The 14,649-nt window shown below is 38.8% G+C and overlaps 1 protein-coding gene across 2 annotated transcripts in view; it reads left to right on the top strand.

Moving 5' to 3' along the window:
* The first annotated feature begins 632 nt into the window (after window positions 1-632).
* The window catches only part of MNS3 (alpha-mannosidase 3), a 21,638-nt gene continuing 7,621 nt past the window's right edge, over window positions 633-14,649 (top strand). Inside the window, exons 1-3 of one of the 2 annotated variants that reach the window (XM_077394887.1) lie at window positions 633-924; window positions 4,893-5,878; window positions 7,380-7,641. In XM_077394887.1, the coding sequence (XP_077251002.1) occupies window positions 847-924; window positions 4,893-5,878; window positions 7,380-7,641 (1,326 nt within the window). In that variant the 5' untranslated portion in view covers window positions 633-846. Of the gene's footprint in view, window positions 925-2,980; window positions 3,106-4,892; window positions 5,879-7,379; window positions 7,642-14,649 lie in introns of those variants that run through there. The other variant, XM_077394888.1, reaches the window with a different exon arrangement.

Below are 14,649 nucleotides of genomic sequence, written 5' to 3'. Positions count from 1 at the left end.
ACCCATATATATTGATGGTTTTTGAACACCCAGAGAGAGAGAGAGAGAGAGAGAGAGAGAGAGAGAGAGAGAATTTCGAGATGGCAACTAATCTATTTGAGATTGATTCATAAAATCGGAGGAATGGAAAAACAACAAAACAATATAGAGAGATAGAGATGCATACCTGGATTGATTTGCAATGGAACCCAACGAAAGAGGAGAAGAAGAAGACGGCGAGTTATCTTGGAAGCTTGAGAGGGGCGATAATCTAAAACCTAATAAAAGAAAATCGAGAAAAAGAGCAAATGTCGAGTGATTATTGACGCCGTTTTTTTCTCCAATTCTGGAAATCAGAATACCACCCATCCAGGCGGGTATCAAATTGCGCCCAATATTCCCTTACTTTTCCCGCCGGGAGTCAAGCAATGTTTCCCATTCCATTAGTAAAAAGAATCCATACACTGGAATCACCTTAAAGCGGTTTGAAATACCGATTCCTGATTCCAATTCAGGCCCCCAAAAACTAGAAACAGGCGGAATTGGAATCAGATTCTGATTCCTATACTCGATTCCCATTTCCCAGCATCCAAAACAAACGTCTCTGGCCCTCTCTCTCTCGCCGTCTCGAGTGGACTTTTCCTTTCCCATTTGAATCAGACAGGACTACTCCTAAAATACGCCAATTGCGTAAAGAGCACCCTTTCATTTTCTCCTAAAAACCCAAATCCCACGCTCCATCTCTCTCTCTCTCTCTCTCTCCCTCCGCTTCTGTTCAAGGCTTCTCGTCTCTTCACATAGAAACGAAAAAAAAAAAAAAAAAACCCTAATTCCTTAGATCGGTAGCGATCAATAGAGAGGAAGAGCATGTCGAAGTCTCTACCATATTCAATGAAAGATCTCGAGTACGACAACGCAAAGTTCCGCCCTCGATCTTTCTTCAGGGTACTTTTATTTTTCTTCTTTCTAGATCTCGATTTTCTTCTAGTTTTTTCCTTTCAATGCCTGAAACTGATGCAAATTTTATTGATCAAATCTATCTAGGTTGATATCGTGGCGTGATTTAGGTTAATTTGAGATCGAAATGTGTTTTTATTTGTTTCGTTACGTGATTCGAATCCGTGGTTTTATGAATTGGAAATCAAGCTAGAAATCTCGATCGTGGATTTTGTTTACTTTGTTCAGATGAATTGTATCTTTCTTTTCTCCAGTTAATATATTTTTTTTCTATGTTAGATTTGCTGGTACTTTTTGATTTGATCCTTACATTTGACTTCCTGAATTTCTTCATTTTGCTCTGTGAATGTTAGAGATTCAAATCAGGCTCATGTATTTCTCATACTCCAAAAAAATGTAAATGATATCACCAAAATCATGTTTTAATAATTGTGCAAGCTAAATCATTCAAAAAAAATAAAAATAAAAATAAAATTGTGCAAACTCAGCTTGTCTTTTCTCTTTAAATTGGCTTTTCAGAGCTTTTTGGGAAATGTAATGAGCTTTGACACCTCTTTATATAATAAAAGACAAGATGAGTTTGTGCAGTTATTAAAACATGGCTGTGCTGATATCATTTCCCAATAAAATTATGTTTTTGAATTTTGTCCAAGTTGCGGGAGTTCAGGTCAGCATACATACTCTTGACCCAATAATTGGATTTTATCACTATTTCTACCGAACTTTACCTCTTATGTTTGATTTTATAGCTTTTGTTTAGCTGTTGGTTCAAGGTGTTTTATCTGAACAATCAACCAACCAGATACCATAGTGTGTTGTTCATTTGATGAAGGTACTTTGTCTTATTATTCTTTGTTCTAGAAGTTTAGCTTTTGAATTCTAGTGCTCTACTTAGGAGTACACCACATACTTGGTAGGTTTAATGTGTAGGATTGGAAGTACCATTGCAGCGAATGGGGGTCTGCTTTTGGCCATATGGAAACAGAGGATTTTGTCCCTTCCAAGAACCATGCGATTTGAAGGATTTATAATGAACCCGAAGTTCATAATATCCATGTCAGTTAGCTTGTCAGGTGGATTCCAAAACAATACTTATCAATTGTATAGGCAATACTCCCATGAATCGAGTGGTATGGGTTCTCATGGTTTTAGAAACAGAGCGATAAACAATTCTGAGCCACATTTGTATTTACTTCTATTGTTAATGATCTTTGGCATATTTTGTTCAACTAAAGTTTTTGATTTGATAATTTTAGTATGATTTATTGGATATGAATTGCATTGGTGAGCATATGGCTGCCATCTATCTTGTCCAAAGTTTTTTTTTTTCCTTTTTTACTACTTGAGCTAAATGTATAGAAACAATTATTTTAACTAAAGAAATGATCAAATGAACAATAAGAATAGGTAAAACACTAAATGTATAGAAACAATTATTTTAACTAAAGAAATGATCAAATGAACAATAAGAATAGGTAAAACACTAACACAGGTAGGCAATTAAATAACTACTAATGGGTCTCACTACACAAGTTGGCAAGTCGCACGGCACAACACTGGGTACATATATTAATAGTACTACATTCTACACTACACATGATAAATCATGAGTTGAAGATGAATATTAAAATTTCAAAGAGCTACTCTACTGTATACTTTTGTTATTGACATCAAATCGAAAATTCCAGAACGGTGCAGGAGGGCTGATAACTACTCTTATCATCATCAATTCTTCCACATCTATAGCCTTGAGGAGGTTAAGGGGTTGATGAGGAATTTTTTGATCGTTAATTAGGGCAGTAATCCGAAGGATTATACCCATCGGTCCCATACCCATATCTGCCATATCCACACTCTCCCCTCCATGTCTTATCAACAATATCTGAAGGTGCTCCTACACTACTGCTACCAACTTCATGTCCACCGGCCCTTATCATTGTTGTCATCTTTGTGATAGATGTATTGTTGTCTACCAGAACCATATTCTTCTTTTGTGCCCACTACCATAATTTTTGTCATAATTGTAAACAGGTGCAGACATGTCAGCATTATCCCCACCATCATGTGGTGAACCATCATGTGGAATTGCAACAGGGGTGGAGCTACTGCTACTAACATGGGCTACTTCTGCTTCATCATCCCCATTAGTTGGCTCATCTCTAGTGTGAGGTACTTGCGTCGATGCTTTCACGTCTTCTGCTATTGTAATCTAACGATTCATTTTACGACCACCAGCACTGGTCTATCCTTCTATTTCAACTGTAGGTTTAATGGATCATCTTCTTCAAGTGCGTAATCCAAGTTGATTGAGTGTGAAGTTTTCGTCGTCTTCTGACTATCTCGTCAAGTGATCGACCCTTAACCTCATGTTATAGTGCACGAAACCCATTTCCCCAACCCCATAGAACTTGATTCACACATCAGATTTGTCTGGATGGGAGAAAAGTTCTTCATTTCTCTCACAAGTTGAAGGTGAAATTGTCAGCCAAGGATCATGAAGGCAACCTCGAGGCCATTAAACCCACATGGCTATCTCGTCAAATGATCAATCCTTAACCTCATGTTGTACTGACTAAACATATTTGCACAACCCCATAGAACTTGATTTCTTCATCGATTTTGTGTGGATGAGAGCAAAGCGCTTCATCCTCACAATCTTTGTCTTGGATGTAACTTAAGATGATATAAGTTTACAAAGGGTTTACTGTAACTATTAAATTACCGGCTGCGTGCAAGTCATGTTGCAACCTAGTCTCCCATTGAATGTTAGTGATTTTCTAATAGTTTTGTTGTACTCGACATCCCTCCTTATTGCCATCTTTGCCCTCAATAATTCCCTTGCATCCATATAGATTATAGATGTTGCAGGGATGGGGATATCCTTGACAATGCACGCTTCTAAGGATTTGGACGCAACTTAAGAGGTTCGCCACCTTTTTCATCAACTTTAGAGCAATCTTTAAATTAGTATATGGAGATGTGACTACTCTAAAAACATCTTGCATTCTCTTAAGATGTGGTTTGTGGTAGTCTAGTTTGATTTCGAAATGTCCATTCCCCTATCTTTGGTAAGTTGATGTCATATAAATGTTAGTTTTTATCACTCTTTCATTAAATGAGATCAGTTACTCATGTTTAAATTACATCAGGCACAATTTTTAACCTTCCCTGAATTTCAAATCTTCTATCAACTGATTAGTGTTGTCAAAGTTATCCATCTTAAACAGGTTCAAAATTATATTTCCTAAAGTTCTACTAGCAGTATGTCTAACTTCACCATTTCAAAAAAAAGAAGAAGGTATGTCTAACTTCAAAACTGACATGATTTTGATGAGGATATCTTTTGTGGCTTATTTTGCACGATTTGTCTTGGTGATTTCCAGTTACCTAATGGTCTTTATGAAGCACTTATTAAGTCTTTAGTCTTGACCAGTAAATTGTATAAGCTAGCCGTACATGGGTAAATGTAGGGATACATTTGTTTCTGGCCATCTTTTTTACTACCAAATGATTTTCTGGTCTGAATGCTTGCCATTGAAGATTCTACTGCACAACTGTGATTAGGGTTGCCCCTTTTAGCATTTTCATACTAGAGGAAGTCCTTTCCTTTTATTTTATATGTTGAAGGGGTCTAGGGGATGCTATAAAGGCCATTTGATATAAGAGGATGAGAACTATCCTAGAATCCATATTGAAATTACTTATTGTGTGGCCATGGTTCAAAACTGAACTGTGTTCTCGTATGTTCTTAGGGAGGGTAATGAAATTATTGTCTCCATCTCCAATGTGAGGGTTTGTCTTCCTTTTTTCAGGACATTTGATTTCTTATGTTTTTATTATGTATATAAATTGCTTTTAGCTTGAATACAATAAAGACCTGTATTTCTCAAAAGAGAAAGAAACGATTTCCAATTATGTACTTATCCTCCGTTATTACGTTTGTTTTTTGTTTGTAGTTTGTACAGGTGATTTCTCATTCTTTGCTTAGGAGTAGCATTAGGCGTGATTGTGTAAGTTGTAGTACAGGGAAATTTCTCGCATTATTGATGATTGGTGGTTTAGCATTTCTAATGCTAACACACAGCGGCCCCATCCCTTCTGCTTCCAATGGACTTGTGAAAGGTATTGCTAATGGAAAAGATATGACTGTGACGGAAGTTACTAGCAAATTTCGAAGACTTTGGATAAAACCACCAAGGCTTCCTCCACGGCTTTCACCTGCTGAAAAAGGTCATAATGGCAGTTCTATTCTTGATTCAGACAAGCTAAATACAATGTCAGAATGGACATCCAGGCAAGGGAAGGTTAAAGAGGCATTCATCCATGCATGGTCTGGTTATAGAAACTACGCGATGGGTTATGATGAACTTATGCCATTGAGCCGGAGAGGAGTTGATGGCTTAGGAGGTCTAGGGGCTACCATTGTGGACTCTCTAGATACAGCCATGATAATGGGTATTGATGAAATTGTTTCTGAAGCTGGAACATGGGTAGAAAAGCACCTCTCAAAACGGATTTTTGAAAAAGGACAGGTTAATTTATTTGAAACTACTATTCGTGTATTGGGTGGTCTTCTTAGTGCATATCATCTAAGTATGGGAGAACAGGGAATGAGTGGAGATTGGGGATCGTCGATTACATTTAAAGGGCCTAAATCTGAGGTTTACTTAGAAACGGCGAAAGACTTGGCTGACCGTCTTCTATCAGCGTTTACTTCAAGTCCAACTCCTGTTCCTTTTAGCGATGTCTTCCTTCGCGATCACTCAGCACGTCTGGCTCCTGATGGATTGAGCAGTACTTCAGAAGTTTCTACCCTACAGCTAGAGTTTAATTACCTCAGTATCATTTCAGGTGATCCAAAGTATGGCATGGAAGCTATGAAAGTTTTGGAGCATTTGAGGACTCTTCCTAAGGTGGAAGGACTAGTCCCTATCTACATCAGGTACTATGTGATCCATCAAATTTTTTGTAATGGTACTCAAATTATTGTTTTTTTTTTAAATTGTTCCTCTCTCTGATCAGTTTAGTATCTTGTAAAATCATAGACCTGGTAACTTATAGTTGACTGTTTATTCCTTAATTTGATAGAGAGCATTTTTTTTTTTTTTTTTGAGCGGCAACAACTTTGTTCAAAGAGAAAAATACAGAGCCCAGGCCAAGACCCAGGTGGTCACTTCCTTGAAGGAAAATCTAGAAAATAAACGTGCTGTAGGAACCTATTAGCACTCATCATCAATTAGGAAGTGATTATTAACCACCAACCCCACTCGGCCTATGCCATCACACACCAACAAATCTGCCGCTGAATTAGCTTATCTTCTGAAGTAAGTAAAGAATGCCAGAAAGTCACTAAGGAGCTCCAATCGCTCTTCAATCTTGGTAGCCAGTTTATTTCTCTGAATCATACAAGGTTATTGGGGTTCCACTTTAGCCGTCGCCAAATGCTTGGCAATTAGTTGTCATGCTGGCTGCTATTTTACCTTTCCCGTAGGAGACAATATTGTTTTTGCTGACTGTCAAGTTATTCTGTAACTTTGCCTAAATCATAATTTCTCGATTGTCATTTTGTAGACACTGTAGGTCATAGTTGTAAGTTTAAATGAATAAGACAAAAAGTTGGCCTATGTGGCTGTTCTCTCCTGCAACAGCCCATCTGCCAAATGCCTTCTGCGATGGTCCCTAGCAAATCCCTCATATGAGGAATAAGATTGTACGCTCGACCGTACCTAAAGTTAGGTACGGTAGAGTGCCAAATCACATGGGTCCCCCATTTTTGGTGGGCATCTAAACCATTCATTTGCAAGGCCCCATCATAGATAGGATGCATACCAAAAATCAGCTCCATAGGATCATCCTAACCCATCCATTTGTGGAGGCCAAAATGGACAGACAGTGTTTGTCCACAAATCTGCCCATTTTGGCCTCCAGTTTTGGAGGGGTTAGGATAATTCAATGGTGCTGATTTTTGGTATGCACCCTATCTATGATGGGGCCTTGCAAATGAATGGTTTAGATGCCCACCAAAAATGGGGGACCATGTGATTTGGCACTCTACCGTACCTAACTTTAGGTACGGTCGAGCGTACAATCCTTTTCCTCATATATATATATATATATATATATATATATATATATATATATATATATATATAACAAATTTTATAAGTCAAGAATGATCAAGCTGGTCAAAGAACACTTACATTATACGTGTTTATATGGATGGGTGCGGAATATACTCTTATTATGTACCGCTAAATATTAAATTTGGTTGAGCTAAATTTAAAATGAATATTTTTTTATTTCTTTTATATATTCTTGTGCCCTTTTACATTTTACGCTTTTCTGTAATTGCAATAGCTAACCCTTTCACATTTCCATGCTTTTCTTATTATTTGTTTGTGATGGCAATGGAAATATTTATTATTGTTTCTTTGTATTGGCAGTCCTCACTCAGGTGAGTTCAGTGGAGAAAATATTCGACTAGGATCTCGCGGTGACAGCTACTATGAGTACCTGATAAAAGTTTGGCTTCAGCAAGGAAAAGATCGAGATGGTCATTTGAAGTATTTACATGAGATGTACGAAGAAGCAATGAAGGGTGTCAAGCACCTTCTTGTTCAGAAATCTATTCCAAAAGGATTGGTGTTTGTGGGGGAGCTACCTTATGGATCCAATGGTGCCTTTAGTCCCAAAATGGATCACCTGGTACGTAGCACTTACTCTTTTTTATGATGTTCACTAAGATGATTAAAACTAATCCATTGCATGCCAACATGACCTATGAAAATTTGAGAGCTTTCACATGCAATTAAAGTCCTTTAGATTTTTAATTTTAACGCAATCTTTGTTGATATGATATGATTTGAAAACTTCATTTATTTAAACTTTTCTATGACTTGGTTACTCATACTGATAATTCCATCATTGCCTTGGAGGCTGTAAACGAGATGAGAAGTTTTGAACCATTTCTTAGCCATGGGGCATGTAGTCAATTGTTTTGACAAATGATAACCCAAGTTACAATAATGCAGGATTTGCAAATAATTCATCTGTCAACTGCTCTTTATTCTGACATCACAGTAAACAACTGGCCCAATATGTGAATTCACTTTCATGATTTTGTTGAAACAGGGCATTTCATTTTTTTCGCTCATCATGCTAGACCACATTTCACATATTTCCCAAGTGGTTAAGTTTCTTGCCATTAAGCATGTTTCTATACTTTCGCTTGGGCCCAATAACATGGTCTTTGACAAGGAAGATATAGAGATGCATCCTTCTAACAACCTGTTAAATTGGATTCCTCATGAATTATTCTCAAATTAATGAATTATGCTTATGACAACAATGGTAACATCCTTTCTAAACAAGCTTGTTGGATCCTTCATAGGGTTATCACAAATTATGCTTATGCTAACAATGATAAGGAGATCAATTGCTCTGCAGTGTTGATCTGCCTGTGATTGACTTGTCACACTTTTAGGGCATATTGAGGGATATGACCCTTGAACCATATGGTGTGATGCAGGGAGGGAGGGAGGGAGACCAATATATCTTTAGAACCGGGAACAAAGCAAGGGAAGGGTCCCAAATATACAAATGGGGCGGAGTTGAGAATAGGTGCTCATTCCATATGCCATCACATAGCCACACTTTTAGGGCATGTGGAGGGATATGACCCTTAAACCATATGGTGTGATACGGGGAGGGAGGGAGGGCGAGGGAGAGAGGGAGGGAGAGAGAGACCAATATATCTTTAGAACCGGGAACAAATTCAAAGCAGGGGAAGGGTCCCAAATATACAAATGGGGCGGAATTGAGAATCGGTGCTCATTCCATATGCCATCACAAATCAGATTGCAGAGTCTACTGTAATAGGGCATGCTGGTGAGGCAATCTCCATCAGAGATAAGATATATAATAGGGCCTTCGGGATGCCATGAGTCATCCAGAAATCAGTGTCGCTTCCATCCCCAATGAGACCATGTTATACAAATTCTTCTGAATGGGTGACGTAGCCGTGTCGGATTCCATTACTACAGGATTCTTTGCAATACTTCTAGATGTCTTTTTTATATTTTTTCTGCATACTACTACGTCAATTTTAGAATCACCGCATGTTTTGAGTTTTACCCATCCTAATAGTATGTGTTTTACATTGGAAAAAAACATTATATTTACTTAACTGATTAGAATTTTCAAAATATTACTCAGTATAACTATATTATTTTTTTAAAAAATAAAATTTGACAACTTATTAAAATATTTTGGCAAATCTACGAATCTTTCTTTTTGAGGATTTCCGAATCCGTCACACGATACTCGTGTCAGATTCCGACCAATGTTTAAAAACTCGTTGACTCGACTTGGAACTCGCCCGAGTTGACTCCCTTTTACCTGAGCCGCGTTCTGCGTTGCACCGCATCCGCATTCTGCGTTTTGCCCTACAGAGTCAACAAAAACTCCTTTGATTCTCCCGAGTTGTGACTGCATCAATTGTGTTCTTGGTCGCGTCCACACCGAGTCGAAAAGGATTTTTCTTGGCCACGTTCTGCTTCACATCCACGTTTTTAAACATTGATTCCGACATTCGTACCCATACCCATTCAACGCAACAATGTGATGACAGATGAAAGGCAACATGAGAGATCTAGCACACAGAATATTATGGAATCCCTATGGGGCGTTGGAGGGAGGGAGGGAGGGAGAGGAGGGGGGGGGGTGGTTATATTTAGCCTATGGCCAATCACACCACAATAACTTTCTGTTGGGTTGGTAATCCCACCTTCAGACTTGGGTTGGCAAGTAGCATCCTAGCTGATATATGCAATTTCTTGGGAGACCAAAAGACGTCTCTGAACATTTTCTCAATCTTAGAAATGAAACTCTTTTGGAAGATTGAAAACTGTACACCATTAAATTTAGAAACTATTGAGGATGGGTTTTATCAGCTTAGCACGCCCCACTTGTGACGGATAAATGGACCCCCATCAAGTTATCTCTTCTCTAATCTTATCAAGGAGGGGTTGGTGGTCTGAATCAGATACGCTAGCCATGAGCAAAGGAAGACTGCAGGTAATGTGATCCTTAATATGTTGATTTAAATTTGTGAAGAAAATGTCCGTGAAGAAAATGTCGAATTTTCTAGAATTAACTTCCAGACCTGTTTGTGTTGGCATCAATTTCGACAATAACTTCCATACTTGAAGGTAATTGTAATACAACTTAAATTTGTGAAGAAAATGTCGCATTTCCCTGTCTTAGCCCATTGCTGCTAGAGAAGTATCCGATTGGACAGCCATTTACAATTATAGAGAACTTTGGAGAGTTGATGCATTGAGTGATCCAACTGCACCATTTCTGGTCAAAACCTTGATGATGGATGAATTCAATAAGGGAATCATGATTTATGCTGTTGAAAGCTTTTTTTAGATCGATTTTAAGGCACATGGAAGCACTGCCATCTTTCCTGTGAAAGTTATGCATGAGGTCATGGGAGAGAAGAATACTATCGGAAATTTGTCTTCCCGTAATGAAAGGATAAGATTGCCAATGGCAGTTTTGAGTCGGTCAACAATGGACTTGGATTTGATCTTGTAAATGAACTTACAAAGAGAGATTGGACGAAATTTGTTGTGTAACCCGAGTGAGATTTGGAAACGAGGGAAATAAAAGTGGAGTTTACCTCATTAAGCATCTCTCTGTTTTAAAGAACTTAAGAAGAGCGAAAAATCATCATCTGCTATAAGGTACCAAATGGTTCGAAAGAACATAACATTGAAGCCATCGGTGCTCTGCGCCTTGTCCCCATCTATTTGAAATATTGCCCCCTTGTTTTCCTCTTTGGAGAAGGGTCTGGAGAGGTGAGCTGGTTTTTCCATTGTGAGTTTTCTAGAGGGGATACGGACCTGCAGGCTGGGAATGCAGTGAGAGTTCAACAAATCAGAGAAGGAGAAGCACAAAATCTGGCTGATTTAAATAGGATTATCCATCATGGATCCGTCAAGCCTTGGTTGCTGTTGGTGTTCCTCAATTTCAAATATGCGTAGAAGAATCTTGTGTTGGCATCACCAAGATTAAGCCATGATTGACGAGACTTCGGCAAGCAAGACTCTTCTCTTCTGTAAGTAGTATTACCTTCAAGAGATAGCCTATTCTCCTCCTCAATAAGTGCAGTGTTGAGACGGACAACGGATTGAACCTCTTCCAGATCAGCTCTGATTTTATGGAGGAGAACATAAATTATGCTGAAAATATCTTTGTTCCACATTTTTTAGTTGGTGCTTTGTCTCTTTTAAGTTTCTGGGATAGACGAAAAATTGGATTACCTCTGAATTTAGTATTCTAAGCATTTTCATCCACGCCGAGTGAATGATCTCCAAGCCAATAGTTGATGAACCTCAATGGTTTGGATCTTTAAGGATGTTTGGCACCAAAGTTGACGATAATCGAGGTGGGAACGAATGGTTTTAGGTGGACATAACATCGAGATTTATTTGCCTGGGATCCCATAAGAGCCAAATTCTGCCAGCATCGGATTTATGTAGAAAGCCCACGGGGTTTGGTTTCATTTGTGTATCGGCTAGATACCCTGATCCTAGTTTCCATCATACACATGATAGGATGTGCTTCTGATTTATGAGATTACAGATGTCATCCCTCTTGATAGAGGACCCAAGTCCTATAATGTTCCATGCTCCGAGAACTGTCGTTGGAAACAGGTTGAAGAATGGAGTGGTCTGGGAAGCCATCAGCGGTTAGGTCCCTGACTCCCCATTGACGATGTGAGGAGTAATTGGTTATATTCTTGGGAATATATATATATATATATATATATAGAGGAAAGTGTTGGTGAGCTTAAGCTCACCAAACTTATGGTGAGCTTAAGCGCCCAATCACATTGGGGCCTACTTTGTTAGGATGATCCAAAGCATTCATTTGAAAGGCCCTTACATAGATGGGGTGTGTACCAAAAATCAGGTCCATAGGATCATCATAACCCATCCATTTGTGGAGGTCAAAATGGACAGACATTATTTGTCTACAAATCTGCCCATTTTTGTCCTCCACAAATGGAGGGGTTAGGATGATCCTATGGAGCTGATTTTTGGTACACACCCTATCTATGATAAGGCCATGCAAATGAATGGTTTGGATCACCACAGAAAATGTGGGACCCATGTGATTGGGGCGCTTAAGCTCACCAACACTTTCCTTATATATATATATATATATGTGAGCAATGATAGATACAAGGGAGCCCTTGCATAAAGAGCCAAAAAAGGGCTCTGGATTGGATCCACGTCATCAAATGTAACTGATTCCTTTTTCAACCAATTTTAAATTGTAACTGAAAATGACGTGCATCCAATGAAGAGCCCTTTTTTGGCTCTTTATGCAAGGGCTCCCTTGTATCTATCATTGCTCATATATATATATATATGAGGAAAATGATTGTGAGCTTGAAGCTCATATAGCTTATATGAGCTTGAGGGCCCAAACACATGTGGGCCCACATTGTTAGGATGATCCAAAGCATTCATTTGAAAGGCCCTTACATAGATAGGGTGTGTACAAAAAATCAGCTCCATAGGATCATCCTAATCCATCCAAAAGTGGAGGGCAAAATGGACAGACACCGTTTGCCACAAATCTGCCCATTTTTGCCCTCCGCTTTTGGAGGGGTTAGGATGATCCAATGGAGCTGATTTTTGGTACACACCCTATCTATGATGGGGCCTTGCAATTGAATGGTTTTGATCACCACAAAAATGTGGGACCCATGTGTTGGGGCCCTCAAGCTCATATAAGCTATATGAGCTTCAAGCTCACAATCATTTTCCTCTCTCTCTCTCTCTCTCTCTATATATATATATATATATATATATATATATATATATATATATATATATATATATATATATATATACCTATCTGCGCTCGAGTGCAGGAACCCTTGTCTCTCTCTCTCTCTCTCTATATATATATATATATACATATATATATATATATATATATATAGAGAGAGAGAGAGAGAGAGAGAGAGAAGGGTTCCTGCGCTTGAGCGCAAATAGGTTATCTGAGCTCGAGTGCTGGAAACATCCGTGGGGCCACATTGTTGGGGGGATCTTAAGCATTCATTTGAAAGCCCTCATCATGGATGGGGTGTGTACCAAAAATCAGCTTCATTGGATCACCATAGGGTGCCCCTTTGTGGGGTGAAAATGGACAGATACTGTTTGTCCACTAATCTGCCCATTTTTTCACTCCACAAATGGACACCCTATCGTGATCCAATGGAGCTGATTTTGGTGGACACCCTATCCATGAAAGGGTCCCACAAATGAATGCTTTGGATCCCCCCAACAATGTGGCCCCACCCAGGTTTTTGCAGCCGAGTGCAGATAAGCTTATCTACACTCGAGCACAGGAACCCTTTACTCATATATATATATATATATATATATATATATATATATATATATATATATATATATATTGAGGAAATGGTTTGTGTGCAGCTGCACAGATAAGCTATATGTGCATGGCTGCACAAACCATAGTGGGGGCCACATTTTTTGTGTGATCCAAAGCATTCATTTGGAAGGCCCTTCCATGGATAGGGTGTGTACCAAAAATCTGCCCTATAGGATCATCCTAACCCAATCAAAGTTGGAGGGGAAAATGGACAGACACTGTTTCTGCCCATTTTTTCCCTCCACAAATGGCAGGGTTAGGATGATCCTAAAGGGCTGATTTTTGGTACACACCCTATCCATGGAAGGGCCTTCCAAATGAATGCTTTGGATCCCCCCAAAAAATGTGAGCCCCCCTATGGTTTGTGAGCTCTGCTCAGATAAGCTTATCTAAGTGGCTGCTCACAAACCATTTCCTCTCTCTCTCTCTCTCTCTCTCTATATATATATATATATATATATATATATGAGAATAGAGTTCCTAAGGTGTCACCTCATATAGCTTATATGAGGTGGCGCTTACAAAACATAAGGGGCCCACATTTTTTGGGTGATCGAAACCACTCATTTGAAAGGCCCTTAGATGGATATGATGCCTACAAAAAATCAGGTCAATAGGATCATCCTAACCCTTCTATTTATGGAGGTTAAAAATTGGCAGATTTATGGAGGTTTATACCCATCCATTTCAACCTCCACGAATGGAAGGGTTAGGATGATCCTATGAAGTTGATTTTTTGGGCACACCCTATCTATGTGAGGGCCTATCATATGAATGCTTTAGATCATCCAAACAAAGTGGGCCCCTTATGTTTTTAAGCGCCACCTCATATAAGCTATATGAGGTGACACCTTAGGAACTCTATTCTCATATATATATATATATATATATATATATATATATATATATATATATATATATAGAGGAAACTGTTGGTGCGCTTAAGCTCACCAAGCTTATGGTGCGCTTAAGCGCCCAATCACATGGGGGCCCACTTTGTTAGGATGATCCAAAGCATTCATTTGAAAGGCCCTTACATAGATGGGGGGTGTACCAAAAATCAGCTCCATAGAATCATCCTAACCCATCCATTTGTGGAGGTCAAAATGGACAGACCTTGTTTGTCCACAAATCTGCCCATATTTGTCCTCCAAAAATGGAGGATTAGGATGATCCTATGGAGCTGATTTTTGGTACACCCCCTATCTACGATAGAGCCTTGCAAATGAATGGTTT

The sequence above is a fragment of the Tasmannia lanceolata genome, unplaced genomic scaffold, assembly GCF_043159265.1.
Source record: "Tasmannia lanceolata isolate RefF3 unplaced genomic scaffold, GAP_Taslan_0.1 ptg000013l, whole genome shotgun sequence".
In the NCBI taxonomy this organism is placed as follows: domain Eukaryota; kingdom Viridiplantae; phylum Streptophyta; class Magnoliopsida; order Canellales; family Winteraceae; genus Tasmannia; species Tasmannia lanceolata.
The sequence above is the reverse complement of the archived record's forward strand: the minus strand, read 5'-3'. Positions and strand labels throughout refer to the sequence as shown.